General features: G+C 45.7%; 1 protein-coding gene across 1 annotated transcript in view; it reads right to left on the reverse strand.

The window, feature by feature from the left end:
• OLFM2 (olfactomedin 2) overlaps nucleotides 1–23,320 on the reverse strand; it is a 206,229-nt gene extending 182,909 nt beyond the window's left edge. The window contains exon 1 of the mRNA XM_083486703.1: nucleotides 23,004–23,320. Within this exon, the coding sequence (XP_083342829.1) occupies nucleotides 23,004–23,060 (57 nt within the window). The 5' untranslated portion in view covers nucleotides 23,061–23,320. The remainder of the gene's footprint in view (nucleotides 1–23,003) is intronic.
• Nucleotides 23,321–25,253: the final 1,933 nt, after the last annotated feature.

Below are 25,253 nucleotides of genomic sequence, written 5' to 3' on the forward strand. Positions count from 1 at the left end.
ATGCATGTACGTACATCATTCACACAAACATCAGCGCATGTACAGGAGAACATATAGACAGCCCTACTCTGTTGAACTGAAATGGGTGCTGCAAAATCAGGTCCCTCTAGGCTCCAGAAGATCCCTGATGACATAATCAGAGTTTACCAGGGCCTAGAGGAGGGAAGGGGAGGAAGTGGTCTCCCAAGGTGATGTTGGAACTCCAACTTCCATCAGTCCCAGGAAGCATGGCTGATGGTCAGATATAATGAGAGTTGTAGTCCAACTCTGAAGGGTGCCAGCTCCCCACCCCTGGCCTAGATGCCTCCAAGAAAGTCCAGATCATTTCAACCCCAAACTGAGGGCACTGCAGCTGATTCCACAAGCAATTGATTCCACAAATCTACCACCCAAGCCCAGTATTTCCAGAGTTCAGGACCATGGCACATCAGCTACAGATCTGCAGTGAAATCACAGATGGGTATCCAGATCCCTCCTTGCAACAAAACAAAGCCACAGGTGAGATTTCCCCATTGATTCCAGTTCAACCCCCCCTCCCCCCAAGCAACAGAGCTGGTCAAATGAAAGGGAACATTCAATGTACCCCCAAATGCTTTCTTGCCTTTAGGCAGGTTGAGTTCCAGAAAACAATCAAATCCTCATGGAAAATTCTAGCCCACCCATATAACTTTTCCTCCCCAGGAAAGGGAACATACAGCTACTAATTGCATAGTGCAATGTGGAGAGGGTGGAGCGAATGTGACACAGTGTGCTTTAATTTTCAGTGGTGAATCTTAAAACAATAGGCTGTTAAAAATGGAAGCTATAAAAAGGGGCATTACAATAATTGAATACCTCAGTTCTAAAGCAGTGAAGCTTTTTTCCTTTCCTTTTCCTGAAATGCTAAGCTGCAAAATGAGGGTAAAGATTCCATTCCATCAAACATCTGTCTGTGTAAAATGTAAACATCTGTCCATATGAGCTCTGGCCAAAAGAAGGCGCATCAGCCTTCACCAACCAGATGCTCATCAGATTTTTTGGACTACAACACCCATCAGTGCCTGCCAGCCCCAGCTGGCTGAGGCTGATGGGCAATGTAGTCCAGAATTCCTATAAGACAACAAAATGCCCCTGTTTTCATGCAGAATGTTGGAGGGTATGGGCATCAGGTTGGAAATGGCTGCCCTACATGAAACTGTGAGGCTCCAGAGCTAACTTTCTTCCACATGTACTTGCTAAGCCCTGTGGGCAAATTGTTCAAGCTAATATAAAACCCAACAGCACAAGTTTGCAGGGCAGCAGCTGAAGGAGGAGCAAAAGAGTTTTCTTGTGTGTGTGTGTTTCTTGTGGCTGATTAGCTGCTCTCCCTGTGCAAAGGTCAGAGGGGGCAGGGTTTCTGTTGAGTCAGGTGATTAGCTGTGGGAGGAGCTTATCAGAGCTTGCAGGGCAGCGGCGCACGCAGTTTGATCCATCTTTTAGATTTAGGGGAGCTAGTCTCAAACATTTGTTGGGGGAGACCTAGGCTTTTTTGGGGGGGGTTATTTGTCCTGTCTTCACGCTTTTTAAGATGGAGGACCACTGTAGCCACCCCCAACGACACGTTTTAAAGATGGAGGGTGAGGGAACAGCTGCAGTCGCCTGCGGTTCCTGAGCAAAGTTTGCCATCTTGCCAAAGGTTGCAGGCAGCTTTACCTACAGCAATTGTATGTTGATTGCGCTCTTAGAAGACAAAGTCCAGCAACTGAAGGAACGTGTAGCTACGCTCCAAAGAATTAGAGAGCTGGAGCTCTTCTTGGAAGCAACAGAGAACACCGTCTCCACCAAGGAGGAGACAGGGGACCCCCCTGAGAAGGAGGCTAGTTCACCAACACAGGTGCCAGATATATGGAGAAACGTGACTCAAAGAAGTGGGAGGCCCAGGGTTCACTCTGATTGTTTAGAAATACACAAGAGGAGGTTAAGGGGTGATATGATAGCCATGTTCAAATGTATAAAAGGATGTCATATAGAGGAAGGAGAAAGGTTGTTTTCTGCTGCTCCAGAGAAGCGGACACGGAGCAATGGATCCAAACTACAAGAAAGAAGATTCCACCTAAACATTCGGAAGAACTTCCTGACAGTAAGAGCTGTTCGACAGTGGAATTTGCTGCCAAGGGGTGTGGTGGAGTCTCCTACTTTGGAGGTCTTTAAGCAGAGGCTTGACAACCATATGTCAGGAGTGCTCTGATGGTGTTTCCTGCTTGGCAGGGGGTTGGACTGAATGGCCCTTGTGGTCTCTTCCAACTCTGTGATTCTATGATTCTAAGTTCATCCCGTGTATCCACTGCTATTAGGACTGGTGTTACCCCTTCCCCAAATCATCTCCAACGCTGTTCATCTGACAGAATGTGCCCTAGATTTTTGTACTCCTCTGCCCCTAACTCAACAGTTTTCTGTGCTACCATTAAAATGCTAACCAGCTGGAAAGAAAGTCAGGCAAGCACACAAGCCAGGGGTCTGCTCTCCCTGCAAAGCATTGTGGGTATACTAGAAGACTTGTCTCAGGCATGCTCACTTTCCCCCAGAGAAATTCCAGTGCTGTGGATTGGTGTTCTGCAACTGCAGCTTCTGTCTCTCATTTCTTTGCTCATGGATTAACAAAAGGGAGATCATTCTTGCCCAAAGCCCCACTGCTCAGAAGGGCAAAGTGGATCAGATACCTCAGTGACAACAGCTGAGGTTACAATTGCATGCACACTTGCTTACCTGGGAGTATGTGCTCCTGAACTGAGTGGGCCTGATATCTGAGCCAGGCATATGAAGGCTGACACTTATTGATTTTTCAAAGCACATCTCAGTCATGCTTCAAAACACACCATGTGGGAATCACCGGGTTATACATGAGCACCACAGAAACTTTCTCCTTTTCAGTGGTCTTCGGTTCCAGCCACTCAGGCCACTGGATTATAAACCTTCTGGGTGGGTTATAATAATTTTTAAATCTTCTAGGTGCTGCCTGGGGGAATCATCCTTCACTTTGCTGGAGGCAAAAGAGGCAGCTTGGTGCCTTCTGCTTCAGAAAATAATAATAATAATCTTTGAATTAAAATGTGCCGTGCCAAGGTGGCTGAAAGCTTGTTTATTCACAATGAAGGCCTCCTGACACTGCTGTCTGTCTATCTTTTTTTGCATAATTTTTTCCCACTTTAACATACACCAAAAAGAAAAAAACAAATATCCATCAACATGGATAAACAAAAGAAAATTGATACATCAAATCATAATCTCAAAATCTTTAAATAAAAATGGTCTTTTTCTATAGACCCGACTTCCTGTCCACTCGTTACAGTGGTACTTCAGATCAAGAACTTAATTCGTTCCGGAGGTCCATTCTTAACCTGAAACTGTTCTTAACCTGAGGTACCACTTTAGCTAATGGGGCCTCCCACTGCCACCATGCCACCACTGCGTGATTTCTGTTCTCACCCTGAAGCAAAGTTCTTAACCCGAGGTACTATTTCTGGATTAGTGGAGTCTGTAACTTGAAGTGTATGTAACCCGAGGTACCACTGTACTTCAATTTCTCATCATTTGTTCACTGCCATAACATAACATGTTTTGTTAGAGTTCAACCATCTTTAATCTATTTTAAGTTATCATATTTTTTGCTCTATAAGACTCACTTTTTCTCTCCTAAAAAGTAAGGGGAAATGTGTGTGCGTCTTATGGAGCGAATGCAGGCTGCGCAGCTATCCCAAAAGCCAGAACAGCAAGAGGGATTGCTGCTTTCACTGCACAGCGATCCCTCTTGCTGTTCTGGCTCCTGAGATTCATAATATTTTTTTTCTTGTTTTCCTCCTCCAAAAACTAAATGCATCTTGTGGTCTGGTGCGTCGTATAGAGCGAAAAATATGGTATACTTCATACTTGAAACTGCTACTGAAATTATTCAAAAGCTGCGACAGACTTTAAGCGACAATTGTTATTTTTCCCCATTTTGAGATAAATACCTGTTTTGGTTTATTTTTCAACAAGACAATTATCTAGTTCCGCATATTCAGCCAATTTTTGAATCCATTCTAATCTTGAGGGAACTTTATCACTCTTCCTATTTGCCGCAATGAGAACTCTTGCTGCGACCATAGCATATAGAAAGATCTCTCTTACCATTTTGGGAATGTCCAGATCTGTAATTCCCAAAAGGAAAGCTTCTGGGGTTTTTTTTTTATCAAAGGATATTTTTAGCATTTTTCCCCAGTTCTATATAGATATCTTCCCAGAACAGCTTGATTTCTTTACACTGCCACCACATGTGGAATAGAGTGCCTGGCTTTTCTTTACACCTCCAGTAATTACTTGGGACACTTCTATACATCTTAGAGAGTTTCCAAGGAGTTAAATACCACAGTTGTTGCATTTTAAGGAAGTTCTCATTTTAAGGAAGAGACACTGCTGTCTGTCACAGGACAAGTCTGGGAAGGGAGGAGAGGCGGTCAGAAACAAAATTACTCGTAGTGCTGAAGAAATTGTCTCCTTATGGAACAGAAAGTAAAAGTTTTGCAGGACTAGACTAGGTTAACTATGCCTAATGTATGTTCTCATCCAGTTTTCCAATGTTTTCAAGAAGACTGTCAGCTTGACCCACAAAAACCAGCTCCTTCCCAACAGGTGTGTGTGTGTGCATGCACACTTGAAGGCCCATACATAGCTCAGTGGGAGAGCACCTGCACTGCAAGCAGAAGGTCCCAGGTTCAATCCCTGGCATCTCCAGTATCTGAAATCCTGGATAGCCTCTGCCAGTCAATGCAGACCAGAGGTAGAGAACTGGCTCTGGCCAATATGCGCTGCCAGGGAATCCCACTTGCAAATTTAAAAAATGGGAGCTGCCTCTAAACTCCCAATCGTTCCTTTCAAGCTGCATCTGTCTCTGCCCCACACCTGAAATCATGTGTGGGGCAGGTGGCATGATTTGTGGGAGATGGCCTTGTGATGAGCCTGATTAGGGCTGCATGCCAACGGTCCCCCAACCTTGATGTGGATGATGCTGAGCCAGAAAAACCAATGGGTCTGATTCAGAATAAGGCAGATTCCTATGTTCCTAACAAAGGCCTTCCTCAATAAATGTGTGCTCGGTTCTTCAAATATATGGTGATATTGTACCTGCTCCTGGTCTCTGGGCAACAGACCACCTTCATACCTGTAGGGAAGGGAAGGGCTCCATCCTAATCTCCAGAAAATGGACTGGCCATTTGTATGATGTGCAGTGGTCACAAGAAGCACCAACGCAGCACATTTATATCCTTTCAAATCATCATCCACCCAAAGAGACTGTGAATCAAACTTACTGGCAAAGTTTGCTAGTAGTGAGATGACAATCTGGCAACCATTCCAGTAATACCCTGCCTGCAGTCACCTGCAGATTGTAGAAGATGGGTATGCACAAAGGAAATCCTTTTTCATAGCAAGTCTGTTTTAGCAAGTTTACAGGAAAATGATCAAGGTCTTTTCATGAGAAAGACGGTGGTGGGGCAGCAACTTGAGTTGGCTTGTCTTGGGCTGTCATGATGCATAGAAAGAGCTGTGGAAGTGCTCCTATGCCTCTGACATGCCCAGTCCCAAAGCAGATACACACCCTTCAAGAGCCACTGGCGCCCGGTTGACATTGCAAGACCTACAACAGCTGAGAGAGAATGTTCATTGTGGATCCCTCTAGTTTCAGTGGAAGAAACCTGGAAGCAGGTTTTCCAGGGATGACTGGGCCACTAAGGAAATGGAAAACAGGGGAGATGTGTTGGGGAGATGAAAGGAAGCATAGGACATTGATCTGGAACTAACAGAAGAAGCAAAATAGGAAGGTCAAAAGTTAGTTACGGTATATGCATACCACAAAGGAAGGAAGAATTATTGGGAGGATGTAGGCCTCTAGGAATACCTAGTTAGTGGGCAAACAGGGGGACACCAGCTAATTCCCACAAATGAAAGGATCTCCTTTCACTTCTCCCTCCCCATATCCCAGAACATCAGTAAAACCATAGGGGGAAAGGTCACCACCTGCATCCTCGTGAGTACTTCTTACCCCAAGGATATTCAGTTTTCCAAATCAGATTGCTCAGAAAGCATTCTTGGTGCTTACACAACTTTAAATGATGTTAGGATGCTATCTTCCAATCCATCACACCCACTCATGCTTATGAGAGACAAGCACCCTCCAATTCACAGTTTAGCCATAAGAAAAACCCAGAATAAGGTTCAATGGACCTTTGCAATACCATCTTGCCCATCCTCTAGATATCACATAATATTATCTGTACTAGCCCAAATTTAATATTTTAACACATATTGTTGAATGTATTTTCTCACAAAATATTCAGGCCAATGGGCCACCTAGCCCAGCACCTTGATGCCTACATGCAGGACATGAGTACAACAGCCCTCTCCCCATTCGGAATGACCAGCAACTGGGATTCAGAGGCAGGCTGCCTCCTGGCAGCAGAGGGGAGCACAGCCATTGTGACTGGCAGCCATTGATAGCCTTTTCCTCCATTACAATTGTTACAGAAATTATGGGGGGGGCACATCTTTAAAGTTGTTAAATGCTACAAATATTATGCCTGAATGTATCCTTTCGACTTGACAGCTCAGGGAAGATACCTAGCTTTATGAATCATATAAAATAAACCCCTTTGCCAAATTCCTCCATTCCATTTTTGCCCTTGGAAAAAGGACTCTTTCCCCTGCCACCTCCCCAAGCTTGAAGACATGTGTGCACACTTCCTACCCCAGGAAGTGCCCAGAGGTGACAATTGTTGGGCTCATTGTTCTCCAAGGGAAGCCAAAACTCATCACCAGACTTGTCTCAGGCTCCAGACATGCAAAGGAAGTTCTATTGTACTTTTGGGTGGTGGGTACTAAATACATGTTTGCCTATGCTAATCTTATACAGTGGTACCTTGGGTTAAGAACTGAATTCATTCTGGAGGTCCGTTCTTAACCTGAAACTGTTCTTAACCTGAGGTACCACTTTAGCTAATGGGGCCTTCCGCTGCTGCCCCACCACGCGATTTCTGTTCTCATCCTGAAGCAAAGTTCTTAACCTGAGGTATTATTTCTGGGTTAGCAGAGTCTGTAACCTGAAGCATCTGTAACCCGAGGTACCACTGTACTTGGGTGTTGCCCTGACATATCTGTCTATGCTAATCTTGTGCAACCGTCCCCTTTTGTGACATGTTAGTGATGTAGCAATGATATATTGATGATGCTGTGTGAACTGTATTCTGGGATATGGTGGGAATGTTTTAAAAGTCAACCCCATGCTCTGGGTTCACTCGCTGCTGTTGAATAAAGGATCAAAGTCTACTGACTGCTGTTTTGCTCCAAATTGCTTGGCTGAAATTTCCTTCTTTTACTGACTGCATGGACCCATGGGGGACTTGTACTCCGACAAGCTGGGCTGTTGAGTAGTCTCTCAACCCGGAATTTTCCTTAACAGATGGTACCCCATGTGGGGCTAGTGGTTCTCCTCTGTAGTTTGGCAGGAAATTTTGGATTTTCCAGCGCGCACCAGGCAAATTTAGCCCAGGCCATACTGCATAGGTGGTAACTAGCTGGCCTCAAAGGACCCAGCCAGAGAGCAAATGCAATATCCAGCCGGCTTGTTTCATTGATCCTGGGATTGCTAGGAAGACATGTGAGTATAGGTTAAAATCCAGTGCACTGGTGGGAGTGGGGTGGAAATTTCCTGGCAACCGAATTCTCTGCCCTCTTGCCTATTGTTCTTTCTTGACATTCTCTCGGTGAGAGAGCCTGTGGACCACCACTCAACTCAACAGGGGAGTTCTGAGCTCTATACCTTCTCTTAATCTCCAGCCAACCACCCCAAAGAGAGCCCGCATTAAGACGCAGAGGACCGGCTTCAAAACCCACCTCTATGCACGCTGTGCCATCTCTTTGAAAGCAAGGGGCTGGAAGTTCTGTTCTGTCCTCACCCCAGCCACACCAGTCGAGTCATGTAACACGCGTGTCGTGCGTGAACTCGCTTCTGAAGGCAAGGGGGGTGTTCTGATGTGAGATTTCTATCCAGGGAGCGCCTGAGCTGGCACCACGCTTCATGAATGTCCAGTAGGGTCCCTTTTCTCAAGTTTGTAATGATAGGTAGGAGGTTGCCAGGAGGGATAGCATGGCAGGAGCTAGGGGGACACGGCAGAGTGGAAAGGAAGCACCCATGGCATATGGAATAAGGGTGAGGGCTGAAGGTCTGGGGAGGAAACTAGATAGCTCAGGACTCGGGGCCAACCCTGTGAAAGGTCAGTCCATGAAAAAGTGTCAGATGAGTGGTTGGGACTTGTGTTCAGTTTTCAGAATCCTTGTAATTTGGTTTTCCTTTATGTTTTCCTTATCCTGGGCAGCTGCCCAAAGCGGGCCCTGAAAAGCAAGGGAGGAGCATGTGTCCCCTCAGCTGCACTCAGGGTAGATTCTTTGAAGGCAGGGAGCCAGGGGTCCTTTCCCTTTAGTTCTCTTAAAAAAAAGAAGAAATTAAAAAGCAACGCATATATAAAAGTGTACCCAGGCAACTAAGCGTTGTGAGCCCTGCCAGTTTGATTAACTGGTGGTGTCTGAAGAGGCAAGGATGCTCCTAAAACCCCTTCATGTAGGATCTCCTACTAACTTCACTTAATGAAACAAACAAGAAGCGAGCCAACTCCTTATGATAACCAATTCGGGATGGAAATATCTATGTTTACATGTTACATGGTGTCTGTTATGTGTGTTGTCTGTTATGTGTATGTGAGTCTGTTCTTTCTGTCCCTTGTATCTTGGTCATTTTGTTTTCCTTGTGTAACTTCAGTAAGCTTAAAAAGGCCAGAAGGAAAACCAAATAAATAATTATAATAATCCAGCCTGACCAGCAACTGGGATTCAGAGGCAGGCTGCCTCCTGGCAACAGAGGTAGAACACAGCCATTGTGACTGGCAGCCATTGACAGCCTTCTTTTCCTCCATTACAGTAATTTGTCTAATCATCTTCTAAAGCCACTACTTCTAGTGGGAGCCAATTTCAGAGTTTCACCATGTGCTGTGTGCACTTGTGGTGTGATGAAGTTGGTGTGAACCTAGTGCATGACCTACCTGTGGAATATGCAGGCCACCCCAGAGAATAATGCATCCTTTAGCAAGATGGTGCTCTCCATATGTTCTCCCCTTAGTCCCTGCTACATTCAGCTGGGCTGGCTATTGCTCATGGGATCTGTAGTCCAAAACATCTGGAAGTCACTATGCTAGTGAAGGGAACAAAACCCTCTCTTGCCCCAAGCATTTCTTCTTTCCTAAATTTCATCATTCAAACTGCTGAGCAAATGGAAGCCCAAGGCAGAAGCAGAAGCCTCTCCTTCAGTAGCCTCTCTTATCCAAGGGCAGGAGGAAGAACCCTTTGCCAAAATCTCATGGACTGCTTCCAAACAGCCACAGCAAGAGCAGCAAAGCTCTTGGCAGCCTCCTGAATATTCAGTAGGCAAAGCCAATGTGAAGAAAGGACTTGCAGCCCCCAGTGAATATTCAAGAAGCCAAGCTGTCTAATAAAAAACCGCCGGGCAAACTGAATAAAAGAAACTAAGTGTACCACCCACCTTCAATTGGCTTCCAAGAACAGAAGCACAGTTAAAACCAAGTTATGGAAGGGGGCGGGGGGACTTCAAAGTCTTTTCCTTGCTGGACAGCCAGGTTAAGTAAGGGATGCATCACAGAAGATAACAAACCAACATGGATATACCCACAGCCTGTAGCACATGCAGCAAACCTGCATATTTTTATGGGCTTAACGGTTATTAACTGATCCCAATCCATCAACTAAAGCTTTGCTCAATTGATCATTGGCGTCTGCTCTTACTCAGAGATGGCCAATTTTAAGTGGCAAGGTTCCATTACACAACAACAAGACAGGAGGCTCACCACTGAAAGAATGCTCAACAGGAATCCACATTTGTTGTTTAGTCGTGTCCGACTCTTCGTGGCCCCCATGGACCAGAGCACACCACGCACTTCTGTCCTCCACTGCCTCCCGCAGTTTGATCAAACTCATGCTGGTAGCTTCAAAGACACTATCCAACCATCTCATCCTCTGTCGTCCCCTTCTCCTTGTGCCCTCCATCTTTCCCAACATCAGGGTCTTTTCCAGGGAGTCTTCTCATGAGGTGGCCAAAGTTTTGGAGCCTCAACTTCACGATCTGTCCTTCCAGTGAGCACTCAGGGCTGATTTCCTTAAGAATGGATAGGTTTGATCTTCTTGCAGTCCATGGAACTCTCAAGAGTCTCCTCCAGCACCATAATTCAAAAGCATCAATTCTTCGGCGATCAGCCTTCTTTATGGTCCAGCTCTCACTTCCATACATCACTACTGGGAAAACCATGGCTTTTACTATACGGACCTTTGTTGGCAAGGTGATGTCTCTGCTTTTTAAGATGTTGTCTAGGTTTGCCATCAACTTTCTCCCAAGGAGCAGGCGTTTTTTAATTTTGTGACTGCTGTCACCATCTGCAGTGATCATGGAGCCCAAAAAAGTAAAATCTCTCACTGCCTTCATTTCTTCCCCTTCTATTTGCCAGGAGGTGATGGGCCCAGTGGCCATGATCTTCGTTTTTTTGATGTTGAACTTCAGACCATATTTTGCGCTCTCCTCTTTCACCCTCATTAAATGGTTCTTTAATTCCTCCTCACTTTCTGCCATCAATGTTGTGTCATCTGCATATCTGAGGTTGTTGATATTTCTTCCGGCGATCTTAATTCCGACTAGGGATTCATCCAGTCCAGCCTTTCGCATGATGAATTCTGCATATAAGTTAAATAAGCAGGGAGACAATATACAGCCTTGTCGTACTCCTTTCCCAATTTTGAACCAATCAGTTCTTCCATATCCAGTTCTAACTGTAGCTTCTTGTCCCACATAGAGATTTCTCGGGAGACAGATGAGGTAATCAGGCACTCCCATTTCTTTAAGAACTTGCCATAGTTTGCTGTGGTTGACACAGTCAAAGGCTTTTGCATAGTCAATGAAGCAGAAGTACCGTATTTTTCGCTCTATAACACGCACCCGACCATAACACGCATGTAGTTTTTAGAGGAGGAAAACAAGAAAAAAAAATATTCTAAACAAAAGAGTGGATGTATGATTTTTGTGGTTCATGCTGTGGCCACAGACATGTGATCTGACGGTGAGTTTGGGGTAGCCCAATGCAAAAATCCTGAGGATCCATGTGGATCCATGCTTTGTAACCACGTTTTTGCACCACTGCGGCCCCAGGCAACAGTGGGTGCGTGATTTTTTTGGTGCAAGCTGTAGCCATGGACATGCTATGTGATCTGCTGGTGAATTTGGGGTGACCCGTGTAAGCGGCTCCTCTCCTCTCATGCTTTGCTCCTTTAAAGCAAGCAGGCTCTCTGTCCCTCTCTCCTCCCCACTCAGCGGCTCTTCTCCCGCTTTGCTGTTTCAAAGCGAGCCACGGAGGAGGGAAGGAAGGGGAACCATGGATGCTCTGCTCACGACTGCAGCAGATGCCCCCGCCACCCGTAGGCATTCGCTCCATAACACGCACAGACATTTCCCCTTACTTTCTAGGAGGAAAAAAGTGAGTGTTATGGTGCAAAAAATACGGTAGATGTCTTTCTGGAACTCTCTAGCTTTCTCCATAATCCAGCACACGTTTGCAATTTGGTCTCTGGTTCCTCTGCCCCTTTGAAATCCAGCTTGTACTTCTGGAAGTTCTCGGTCCACATACTGCTTAAGCCTGTCTTGTAGAATTTTAAGCATAACCTTGCTAGCGTGTGAAATGAGTGCAATTGTGCGGTAGTTGGAACATTCTTTGGCACTGCCTTTCTTTGGGATTGGGATGTAGACTGATCTTCTCCAATCCTCTGGCCACTGCTGAGTTTTCCAAACTTGCTGGCATATTGAGTGTAGCACCTTGACAGCATCATCTTTTAAAATTTTAAATAGTTCAGCTGGAATACCATCACTTCCACTGGCCTTGTTATTTGCAGTGCTTTCTAAGGCCCATTTGACTTCACTCTCCAGGAAGTCTGGCTCAAGGTCAGCAACCACACTACCTGGGGTGTACGAGACATCCATATCTTTCTGGTATAGTTCCTCTGTGTATTCTTGCCACCTCTTCTTGATGTCTTCTGCTTCTGTTAGGTCCTTACCACTTTTGTCCTTTATTATGGTAATCCTTGTACTAAATGTTCCTTTCATATTTCCGATTTTCTTGAACAGATCTCTGGTTCTTCCCATTCTGTTGTTTTTCTCTATTTCTTTGCATTGCTCGTTTAAGAAGGCCTTCTTGTCTCTCCTTGCTATTCTTTGGAAATCTGCATTCAATTTCCTGTATCTTTCACTATCTCCCTCGCATTTTGCTTGCCTTCTCTCCCCCGCTATTTGTAAGGCCTCGTTGGACAGCCACTTTGCTTTCTTGCATTTCTTTTTCATTGGGATGGTTTTAGTTGCTGCCTCCTGTATAATGTTGCGAGCCTCCACCCATAGTTCTTCAGGCACTCTGTCCAGCAAATCTAAATCCTTAAACCTGTTCCTCACTTCCACTGTGTATTCATAAGGGATTTGGTTTAGATTGTATCTTACCGGCCCATTGTTTTTTCCTACTTTCTTCAGTTTAAGCTTGAATTTTGCTATAAGAAGCTGATGATCTGAGCCACGGTCAGCTCCAGGTCTTGTTTTTGCTGACTGTATAGAGCTTCTCCATCTTTGGCTGCAGAGAATATAATCAATCTGATTTCGATGTTGCCCATCTGGTGATGTCCATGTGTAGAGTCGTCTCTTGTGTTGTTGGAAAAGTGTGTTTGTGATGAACAGCTTGTTCTCTTGACAGAACTCTATTAGCCTTTGCCCTGCTTCGTTTTGATCTCCAAGGCCAAACTTGCCAGTTGTTCCTTTTATCTCTTGATTCCCTACTTTAGCATTCCAATCCCCTATAATGAGAAGAACATCCTTCTTTGGTGTCACTTCTATAAGGTCTTGTAAGTCTTCATAGAATTGGTCAATTTCAGTTTCTTCAGAAACTTCTTTTGAATCCACAAATTTATGTTTGCACAGTTAAAACTCCTATAGAATGTAGTGTTGGCCTCCAACTGTGAAAGCTTTAAAAGGGGATTAGACAAATTCATGGAGGATAAGGGTATCCATGGCTGCTAGCCACAATGGCTGTCTACTACCTTCACTGTCAGAGGTGCTATGCCTTGGAATCCCAGTTGCTGGGAATCACAGGTGGGGAGAGTGCTGTTGTGCTCAAGTCCTGCTTGAGAGCTTCACATGAACATCTGGTTGACCACTGTCACTGTGAGAACAGGATGCTGAAAGGAATTGAGACCGTCCAGAAGTTGTTGGACTCCGGATCCCATGAGCCTCAGTCCATATAGGCAATGGTCAGGGGTGATAATAGCTTTAGTTCAGCAACAACTGGAGGGCCACAGTTTTCCTCTTGCTTGCATGGGAGAAAATGGGGTGTTCTGGGGGTGGGGAGCTCATCACCTACAAGGTTAACTTAGTAAGAGATCACTGGACTGCATTACATATAGAGGAGAAAGTAACAGGCTGCAGCAGCAAGAGGGAACCCAAAACTAAGGGATGGATATGATGAGATTTCCACCCTCCCCATGTGTTTTGCTACTGTAGCCTCTTAAATCTGTCCCCATTCAATGGAGACTGAGAGCTGAAGTGGTTTTTCCCCCCAGTCTTCTGAACAGCAGGGGGTGGGGATTATCTTTCTGATTTAATCGGTGGTGCTTTTGAGAGAGCTCTCCATCTCTACTACAAATGCTTGTGGCTATTTCGCACATCAGAGATGAGCCTGGTTTTTACTACCAGATGCATGCTCAATACTGAGCTGCGGCCAATCACACACATTTGGTGATTGTACCTATGTAATGCATGCATCAGCATGCACACACCTGATACAGTCTCTTCCTTTTTATTTACACACTGAAGGATACACATTGAAAGCAGCATAGGTGGTACACCTGGAAGATCCTGACGCTTCGCCTGTGCCCAAACAGCTTCTTTACGTGAATTCATGGGAACGATTTAAGAATAGCCAAACAACTTCACCCCACCCTGCAACATACAAAAAGATGAAATCTTCTCCCAAAGCCCCACTCCAAACCTCATCTCCTGGCCATTATTTTAATCAGAGGAAACCTGTACAATGCCTTTCCAAAAAACAAAAACCAGGCTTGGGAAATACAATTCAGAACTCTAATGATTTCTCTCAAGAAGAAGAAGAAAACACAATGGATTGAATGGATTGAATAGAGACTCTGGCATTGTGAGTCACTCTATCAGTCTCTATAGCGTTTTGCTATTTAACCCACTATTGTCTCAAAAGTATTTGATGTGCTAATTAGAGCTGAAACACAGGGACCAAAGCAATGTTGCTTTCAGTGAACTATATACAGTGTGAATTGAGCCATGTTATCCCAGACCCATTCACTTACAATACCTATTTATTATTTTGGCTGGATTTTGGCTGTTGGAATAAAACAAAATGCAAAAGCAGGATTTTAATGTTCATTTTGAAAATGCTAATTTTCTCTCTGTGTTTTCTCATCCTCAGTCTTTGTAACATGATAGGTTAGAAATCTGAATGCAAAAGTTGTGTTTCCTTGAGGCAGACTTTGGGTTCAGTTAGTTGACTTTGTATCACCATTCTCAGTGATCAGAAGAGTGACCTTTGCTTCCTAATCCCTTGTGCAGAAAGGGAGATGATCTCAACCAAGCACAGCACAAAGCAGCCACTTCAAAAAAACAACCTTATGAATTACGAAAGGTACAGGCCCTACAATGAATCACTTTTCTAAGGTCATTAGAGACAGGTCACATGAATGTATTTAGTCACATTAGGATTGTGCTTCTATATTACCAACAAGTACATCAGACATCAGATTTTCTGTTAAGAATTAAAAGCTTCTTTAAAACTTCTTTAGGGAAGCTTTTAATGTTTAACAAACTACTGTATTTTAATATTTTGTTGGAAGCCACCCAGAGTGGCTGGGGAAACCCAGCCAGATGGGCGGGGTATAAATTTTATTATTATTATTATTATTATTATTATTATTATTATTATTATTATTATTTTCCTAATGGAAATGTTTTGATTAGGAAAGAAGTTTATTATAGGGGGGGAACCTCTGTAGTTTTCACATGAGATTAACACACATGTGTATTTTGCAGCATGCTGCTCCTGCCGCTGGGACCCCACAGCTTTGGGTGAGATCTTGCGGAGCTCTTGCGAGCTAGCTCAGAGCTTGCTCAAGACCTTGTGAGAGCTCCCCAAGATCTTGCCAGAAGCCACTGCTGCCAGGCAACCCCAGAAGCAAGGCTCGGGGCGGGTGCAAATTCCCATCTCACTGCAGGCTGCTCCTGCTGAGGACTGGAGGGTCTTCACAGAGACCCCTGTTCCCCTCACATAGCTACAATTTCAAGAGTTTCCTGGGAAGCAGGATTGACTGGTAAACTACTCTAGAAACTGTAGCTCTGTGAGGAGTGAACGTTTCTCCTTGGGGGGCAGAAATCACCGCAAAGGGCTGTTTGCTCTTCCTAGATAAGAACATATATATATGAAACTTTGCTCCCACTCTCTCAGCTCACTTCTGGGCTCATCTTTCATTTTGCACCAGGCTTTCAGGGGAAAAGGCAAAATCAGCACGGGAGGTGAGGGTGTTTCTATCTTTCTCTAAAACCTGGATGAAACCATCTTTCATGCCACACAAGCACAACCCTCCTTAGTTCATGTCAGCAGCCAACAGTCAAGTGTAAGGAAATCAAGAGATGTTCATGCCAGTGTGAACCAAGCTCAAGAATTAAATTTCACTGAGCTCAAACCAGAAGCCTTGGAAACAAGGCGAGGTTCTCTTCAGCCAAGACTCTGGTGACTATGAACAAAACACACTCCATCTTCTCTTTCTGCCTTCAGATCCCCACCACTAAGGTTAGCTCTCCAGTTGTCCTCCTATACCTGGTCACGTATCCTCATTTTGTCATGTATTGCTTTACTTCACTTCTTCTTCTTTCCTTCCACACTGTGGTTTAACACTGGACCTCTTAGTTAACCCATCCACAGAGCTGGGAGAGCTGTGGATGTTGTTGGACTCCAACTCTCATCAGCCTCAGCCAACATGGCCAATAGCCAGAGGTGATGGTGCTTGTCATCTGACAACATCTAAAAGGGTCACTGGTTGCTTACTCACTCCTGCCTGACAATATTTTGCAGTGTAGCAGCCTGCCTCTTTTGCCATGACAGCTGGACCTTGATTCTTCAGAGGCCTCAACACCATGCAACTTGACAATGAAATAAGATAATATGCATTTTACCCCAGCTGTGGGCACTACAGAACCTCATTTGGCAAGCTATAAATCTAAATATAAATAACACACCAACAATCCTACCACCAATCCCAATCCCAGTGCTAAGTCTACAGAAGACCCCCACATTTTCTCCACCATCCAAAATACAGCCAATCAGACAGAAAAGAGATGGGGCTTAACTCCCTCCACTTCACACCATCAACACAACTGGCCTCCATTATTAAAAACAAAACCTCTTTAAGTAAAAGTTAGGAACACATGCATATGTCTGACCTTTCTAAACACTGCAGGCTCTTTTACCTTGGGCAAAATCTATCTGACACCTGCTGTTTGCAGCTGCACTGAATAGAGTAGGGTTCATTCTTCTGAGAAACCAAAGCACGCTGGGCTGGTTGGAGGGTGTGAGGCTTAGCAGGCTAGGGTTCAAAACCAAAAGGCATAAGAGTGCCTCTAAGCACATGAAGTGTTTCATAAAAATACTAGCCACTGACTAACTGCATCCCACTTATACCTGTGTAGGATTAAAAGACAAGGCTCCCCCCAATGGTTTTCAGTCAAATCTTAAGAGCCCAGGGCCTGGATACGAATGGACTCCCTCAGAGGTCCACAGATTGTAACTGGCATGTGCAGCCAGTCACCGCTTTCTTTTGCACCTTCCTCTCTTTTCCTGGAAGCATTCCCAGCAGCGGCCAGTTGATTCCCACCCTTCCGCTGCACCAGGACTACTCACATTGGCAACTGCCGGGGCCCCAGCATAGTGCTCAGCCCCGGCACCTGGGCCTGTGAGCCCATTTTAAATTACCCACAATACACCCAGCAGAGTATTGCTCATTGGAGACCAGCATTTTAATTTCCCGTGATGTCCTGGAGCAATTATTCCTCAGGGACATTACAGTGAACTAAAATGATGGCTGGCCTGAAGCTACCTCAGAGATCCTAGTGCTGCTGCTTGTCAGCACCTCAGCCGGCAGTTTTGCCCTCCATGGAGACCCACGTTGTGGATCCCTTCCAGCTCTACAGTTCTATGATTCTATTATTTAAGTGGTATTGCATCAGGGCCACCTATACGGCACCCATAGGTGCAATGGTGCCCTTTAGAATTTCCCCGGTGCCTCTGAGTTCACCCCTCCCCATTCAAGCTTCCTGCCCCCTTGATCTTGAGGTGGTGCAAGTGGTTAAGTTACTCTCCCTTGAAAAGTGTGTATAGCCAAAGGAGGCAGTTGAAAGAGTGGTGCTCCTTCCCGCCTCCTCTTTCAACCAGATGACTTTTATCCAGATGCCTTGGGAAATGAATGTGTGCATGTGTGCATTTCCCCTCTCGTTCTCTTAGTGGTGGGTGGCGGGCAGAGAAGTGACCTGAGGGTCCCATGGCACTTGTTCAAAAATCCAAATGTGACCACAAGACTAAAAAGGTTGGCAACCCCTAATATACATGCTGCACAAACTATCAAGCTTTTAATTGTATTCGCTCTTGATATTTGCTGTTCTGTTAAATCCCTTACCATGCCTGCAGTTTACATCAGAAATTCATTACAGAGTGAAGAGGGGCCAGGTGATAGTCTATGACCACATTTTAATCATGGCTTAATTCAGCTACTGCTGTTTTTTTAGGGGAGCACTGGTATGGAGGTTTAAACACTGTAGTTTTTGCCTAATTTTGTAATGTTGGGAGAAAAGCAAGAGATGAGAAATTTGTTAATACACTGGAGTACATTGCAACTAGGAATCTGTTTATCAGTGGGCAGGGAACAGGGATGTTGCCCACAAATTTGACTTTGCTACTTTGTACATGTAGCACACATGGGTAGAATTTTGGTTTCAATTCTATTTTCAATTTCAAAACAAGATATACACACACACACACAAATTCACCCACCTATTCAAATCCTGTCAATTTTAAAATGAATTTAGTCTGCCACACTGTACTTTCAATACTGTCCAGGGGCATAGGGAGGGGGGTGCGGTCCGCCCTGGGTGTAATCCCTGAAGGAGTGACAAAATGGCACACTATGGGGGGGCATCAAATACCATGGGGCCTGACCTGTAGCGCTCCCGAGCCACGTGTCTCTCCTGGGAGTGACACGGTGGCTCGGGGCCCCACGCTGCCCCAAACGGCAACATGAGGCTGATGCCCACCTGGTGGACTCTGTGGGTGGCTTGCCCCGCTCCTGTCACTCCGGGTGCTGGAACAGCTAGCTACGCCCCAATACTGTTCATGGCATAATTGAGCCCCTAAAACTTTTCTGCATGGAATTTGGCTCACAAAGTCACACTACACCACAGATTCTAAAATTGTGATGCATTGGCTTTCTTTCAGCAGTTAGCATAAGAATGAAACCAAAGGGTTAAAAATAACTCAATGGTGTGTTTGCTTTAGGAAATGAAAACATTGAAATTTTGCAAGGTTTCATTGCTCATAAACATAACCACTTAAGTTTGTAGATTTTGCAATGGCCACCAGAATTTTGAGATCAGAATTCAAAAGTGAGAAAAACCCAATATTCAACTTGCATTCCTGTTGGTGTTTTAAATGGCAGTGTTCTCTTGATCCTCATGTCTGCTATAATATGGTTCACTTCTCTCTCACTCACTCATCCACCCACACAACACATTCCTGCTATAAGAACAAGTTTATTTTAAGAGCAAGTTTCTAGAACTCATTACTTACACTCTCTCTCTCTCTCTCTCTCTCTCTGTGTGTGTGTGTTTTAAAAAAGTCTGCCAACACAGCCCTCCTCCCTGAAGAAGGTGGATAGGACAATTATGCTCTTTCTCTTATCAAGGATGCCATTTTCTCTTATCAGGGATGAGGAAGCTGTGGTCCTCCACAGGCTGCTGGACAACTGCCACCATTCCTGACCATTGGTCATGTTGGCTGGGACTGATAGGAGCCACAGCCCACTGGCATCTAAGGGGCTAAAGGTTCCATGGCTTAAGTTGGCACAAAGACAATGGACTCCTTCACCTCCTCTCACCCAGGGTTAACAGCAGAAAGGGCTCTGCCAAAGTCATTTCCTTTTGTACCACAGCTGCTCACTCCCATGAACAAGAAACAGAGAAATTGATATAGGTTGCTAGGATGCTTAGAGGTAGAGTTTCAATGGTGGGTGAGAAGGGGTTAAAGAGCCATTTGACTACATCTCATTTCATATGGAAGTGAGTCAATGGGTAGAGCCAATGTGCTCAGCTCTTTGGCATCTGCTCAGTGGAACATATGGCTTCTGTTTACATTTATTTTATGAGTATTTTGATAGCAGTCTTCTATTTGTATCACTATGTACATATGGTCTTACTAAGTAATATATTGTCTCTGCTTATAAAGTCAGTGCTAACCAGGTCCCTATTTAACACCAAGAGACTGCAATGAAATAATGCAGGGATGAAGAACCTGTGGTCCTCTGGATGTTCCTGGATCCCAACTCCCATCATCTCCAGCCAACATGGCAAGTGGTCAAGGATGATGTGATTTGTAGTCCAACAACATTTGGAGGGCCCCAGGTTCTCTATCCCTGAAGTAAAGGACACAGAAGGGCAAACCAGGACTCATAAAAGTAGTTGACCAGCTATTTGATCCCACCTTTCAGATTTGGAGCTAGAGATGGACTGGTTTTAGTGAATGAAGCAATAGAAAATAGATTCCCTGATGAACCCTTTTCCAAGTCTTTGTCTAGTCACGCTTAAAGCATCTTGTAGATCTCATGCTGATCATGTATTCATAGCCATACTCAACAACGCTCTAGGTTTGTTTAATCTTTTTCCCCATTTGAGCCAGGGTTAGCCTCAAAATCAATTTCTAATAGCTCTGCTCCACTTTGGACTATGAAGAAGTCTTGGAATGCTTCTGAGCATGTGTAGAGCTAATGGAAGACCCACAAACAGCCTTCTTATATCTAGGGCTGCATGGTGAGCTTTTTTGGGGGGGATTTTTCTTTTGCTTTTTTGGGGGGGTGATCAGTCAGGACACAGGTGATTGGTCAGGACACAGCGATCAACCAGGAGCACCCCATGATCGACCTGTAGATCACAAGTGACTGGTTCGACATGCCTGTCAACATCTACCGGTACTTTAGATCAGTCACGCTTAAAATGAGTGTGAATGCCAGCCTTCTAGCACTTTGTGTGGGACCCTGTTGTGGGAGCATGAGCAATATGATAACATTTTTTCTGGAGCAGTGCTTGTTTTGCTCAATCACCATATTTGCCAAGGAAACTCAAGCACACCTGACTAAAAGCCCTTGAGAACCCCGGCCTATTGCAAAAGGGGGCAGTATGTTTTGAAGTACATCCAGTTCATTGGTGTCACTGGACAGGCTTTTTGGGCCCTCCCTGTTGGCCACATGAACTGAAAGCATGGCCTTGAAGAAGGGTGGGCAGACTTTAGGCATGCAGGATTGACTTTCTTGGTGGTTTTTTTTTACTAGAACCCCATCAACAGGACTACTGATCAGGAGGGATCAGATCTACATATAGGGTGGAATTCAGCTATCCAATGACATACATAGAACAAGGTTCACTCTTGCAACAGGACTTTCCACCTCCCCCAGTGTGCCTCCCACACTTCTTACATCTGCTCTGGAGAGTTGCAGGAAGCTGTAGCACAGGTTTAGTGGACATGCAGGGGCGAGGAGCCCCACTGCATGAACGGACCTTGTTCTGTGCACACATACCACATTTAGCCCTACACTGAATTCCACCCATAGACTTTAGGATCACATCACCACCTCTGAACACATGCTCAGAGCAGGAATGGATTTTCAGTGTCATAACAGGGCTCATAGTCTTTTCCAGTGGCGTGCAGTGAAATTTCCCATAGGGGAAATTAGTTAGGGCCAGAAGCGCCCGCTTACGAGGGTGGCGGGTCTGACATCACATGCGAGACATCACATTGTCCTGATGTCACATTGCAGCGTCCTGACATCACATGTGCGAGAATCGTGCCTCCCTCCCTGAGCTGGATAGAAGCTTCCCAGGCTTTGGGAAGGAGGCACTAAAGCTGGGCAGGGTTTGGGAAGATGGTGGGTGTGCTCTTTGGCCCCATCAGAGTATTGAGCCTCCCTCCCTAAGCCAGGCAGAAGCGTCTAATTTACTGGGAACATTTACGGGACTAGCCTAGTCCACTGACTGCACCCCACTGGCCTTTCCCCATAAAAAATCAATTTCTGGTTTCTCCCTCTGCTTCCTTCCCTTCAGCAGCCTAATGTTGCAGGCAATTCCTGATTCTCAAATTGAGGAACCCATCACAATTCATTTCTAAAGAATGCCAGGATGCCCTGGTTCACTGATGTAGCTGCATCCTTCATGGTGGCTGGTGCCCATTGAGACTGGTGGGGCAGAAGGCAGAGAAACCAAAAGTGGGCTCAGCCAGAGCCAATGATAGGCAGAGCCAACTGATTCTTCTTTTGTCCCCATCTTCCTCCTTCTCTAAGGAGGAATAAAAAAATTCCTTCCAATAGCACCTTAAAGACCAACTAAGTTAGTTCTTGGTATGAGCTTTCGTGTGCATGCACACTTCTTCAGATCTGAAGAAGTGTGCATGCACACGAAAGCTCATACCAAGAACTAACTTAGTTGGTCTTTAAGGTGCTATTGGAAGGAATTTTTTTATTTTGACTATGGCAGACCAACACGGCTACCTATCTAAGGAGGAAGAAGGTTATAATTAGAGCCATGCCTTGCCTGGTTGTAAGTAGATAGGAAGTGCTTCATCCACCCTAATGGACTGGCATCCCCTGGGAGCACACATATGTTCATCACAGCAGGACTGTCCCATTCAAAGAACCAACTTACACAAACGTTGACAGAAACAAATCAACTTTCTCAGCCATTGTGAATCAGTGTGTGGAACCACAGCTGCGAAATCTTCAACATGTGTCCTTCCAAGTAACTCACTCTCAGCATCCTGATTCCAACCACTTTCAGGAGTATCTCCCCCTTTTGGGGCAAGACTTGGGAAGAAACTTGTCCATGTTGTTGGCGTTAATGTGTTGGAGACCAGTAAAGACTTCAAGGCCACCTAAATCAACATCAAATTATTATCCTAAGTACAAATTGATGTTGGGAGGGGGGAGAAGAGGAGGAAATCCGATAGACTGGTTTGCATATAATGGTGTGTTTCAAGAAATAAGAGGGTCGCTTTTAGAATAAAACCACACTGACCCTAGAGCAGAACTTTGAGAGCCAGATCGAAAAGAAAATAAATATACATAGACAAACTCACAGCATGGATGGCAAGAGGACAGAAGCAGGAAAGTGTCTCATAGCATGGAGAGATGGAAAGGTGGGTGTGGACTCAGGACGGAGGCGGCGGGGAAAACTAAAATGGACAGCGTTGCGCACTAGTCTTGGGGCTTAAAATGCGAATAAATTAACTGGGTGTGGGATTTTTTTCTGCGAAGATCCGGTCAAATCACACACACACACACACACACACACACGAGCAAGACTCCGCCCCTTGACCCGTGTTTGGCACTCTTTCCGACTAAGGAGCAGGGGGTGACTTCAGCATCACCACCCTGACCCTCGCTGGGAGAGAAGGCGCCAACTCTGCTGCCTCAACTCGCGTCCCTCCCTCCACCAACCCCTTCTGGCCAGAGCAGCAGGCTCCGTTTGCGCCCTGCACCGAGGCGCGAGAGCAGAGCGCGCACCCACACGCGCACCCTTGGGCGCCACGACGGACTTTTACCTGAGCCGTCCTGGAGACAGCGATCGACAGCAAGAGCAGGTCTGCGAGGAAGCGCATCGTGCAGGAGCCCAGCCCAGCCCAGCTTCGCCTCGGGTGGGTGCCAGCCAGCCGACTCCCCCCGCCCGGCTCGCTCACTCAGCGGCTCGTCCGCATCCCCGCGCCAAAAAGGTAGCGGGGCCGCTGTCGCCAGACTCCAGCGCGCCCCAGGCGGGTGGACCGACGGCGCCCGCTGGCGCCCCCTTCTTCTCCCCCGGGCAGGGCGAAGGCGAGGGAAAGGCGGTGGCCGCCCGCCGCGGCGGCTGCTGTTGCTGCAGGGGACGGGGGGGGGGCGAGATCCGGCCAAAGGCAGCCAGGCAGGCTCCGCCTAGCGCTGGGCCAGCCAGGCAGCGCGCCCCGTGCGCTCCCACGGCCCCAGCGCCACCTCTCCGAACCGGCGAGGGGAAGGAGGCGAGGACGGCGGGGTGCCACCTTGAAGAGGGGGAGAAAGGGGGGGTCTCCGAGCCGATATCTCATTGGTCCTCTCAAGCCGACCGCCTGCCAATACCGAGCGCTTAGGGGGGCGCGGGGGAGCCCCTTCCCCAGGCTAATAGGGTAGGGAGACACTATGCTCGATATCACGACGGGATTCTCCGCTTAAGGGTGTTGGCCGGGGATATTCAACTCCCAGGGCGGATCCCTTACCCCAATGGCCCCTCTTTTCCATCTTTTAAAACATCTCTGACTCGAGAACGAATCTAACATAATGGCCACTTGTTTTTTGTTTTGTTTTTTAACTAGATCAGTAGAGTGGTCTGCAAATGGTCTGTTTTATTTTAATACATGTCTCGCTTAACCAGCCTTATTGGACCCTGGACGAAGCCAGGTGAACATAGAGGAAAACAGCGAGCAGACTCTATCCTGCTGCCATGCTTCAGCCACGCCGCGCAGGAAGCACGCTCTTCCGGGCAACTGAAATATACATTCCGGGTGCTTCCTGGAAGAGAGTCACCAGGGCCATTATTTTCCTCCCACTTGACCAGTTTCTCCAAAAATGTATGGGAGAAGTGGAAATTCTAACTGGTGCTGGCAATTTGGGGCACATTTGAAGGATCTCATGCCTAGCTCTGGATTAGTTTTTCTGAATTCTATTATGTATGATTACATGATAGAATTCCTGAGGACTATAGGAATTAGTAAAATTACAGCACAAGCCGATACCTGTCAACTCAAAAGTAAACCAAACTGAATCCAGCAGAAAGTACTCCCAAGGAAGTAGGTATAGAATTTCATTCTTAATTATCTCCTGAGTAAACCAGTGTAATCTCTTCTGGTTGTCCTGGATTGTAGCCCTGGTTTAGGATTGGGGAGGGGGCGGGTGTACCTAGGGTCTCAGCTTTAATAGTATGAAGGAATCCAAATCCCTTAATTTTCAAAGCTGAGTGGCTTGTTATTTATTGGTTATGGGTTAATTTTATTTATAGCTCACTTTTTTTGTCAGCAGCCAGTACTGACCTAACAAAAGAAATATGAAAGGCCCAGGCTTTCCCTGGTCCATAAACTCAGAGCCTGTTTTTACTGGATTGTTTTCCCTGAAATCCTGTTTTTGTATTTTTTTTTATGCTACTGCTTTATTGCTTTTATAGCTGTTTTTGTTTTAATGACATCAATTTTTATGTTGCACTGCTTAAAAGTTTGTTTAGATAATAAGCGGTTAACAAATGCTTTTAAAAAAGAATTAAAAAATAAAATACAAATCACAGCAAACCAAAGAAAGAGGATTTGATCTCACTCTCTTTCTCTCTCCATCTACAGCAGAGTTGGCTGGTGGTTGGTGATGGGGGGGGGGGTAGGGGCAAGTCAATCTAGGCAGGAGAGTGGGAAAAGCCTCACAATCTCACCCTTCCCTGCTGCTAAACCTCAGAATGGCAGGTTGCTAATGAGAATCCAGAAGGAGAGGAACCAAGTGGTGGCTGGACCAGGCAGGTGGGTGGGAATAGGCTTGTTCTGCTCTCTAAGCTGCAGAATGGTTAGCCACATAAAAAGGGAAGCCACAGGGATACTGGGAGAGGGTTGTCAGGCTGGGGAGATAATTCAGAGTGCATTCAAGTGGGAAGAGAAATGTAGGAGAGTCCTGCACTCCTAATTTTCAGTGGCCATACATTAAGCAACATAGAAATTAAATAATCAAAAATAATCAAATCAAAGGAGAGAGGGCTTCCTCTGTTTGCATTACCTGCCACACTCCTGATGACTCCATCCTGAAATGAAGTC

This window comes from Podarcis liolepis (genome assembly GCF_965112155.1).
Source record: "Podarcis liolepis genome assembly, chromosome: 2".
NCBI lineage: Eukaryota > Metazoa > Chordata > Lepidosauria > Squamata > Lacertidae > Podarcis > Podarcis liolepis.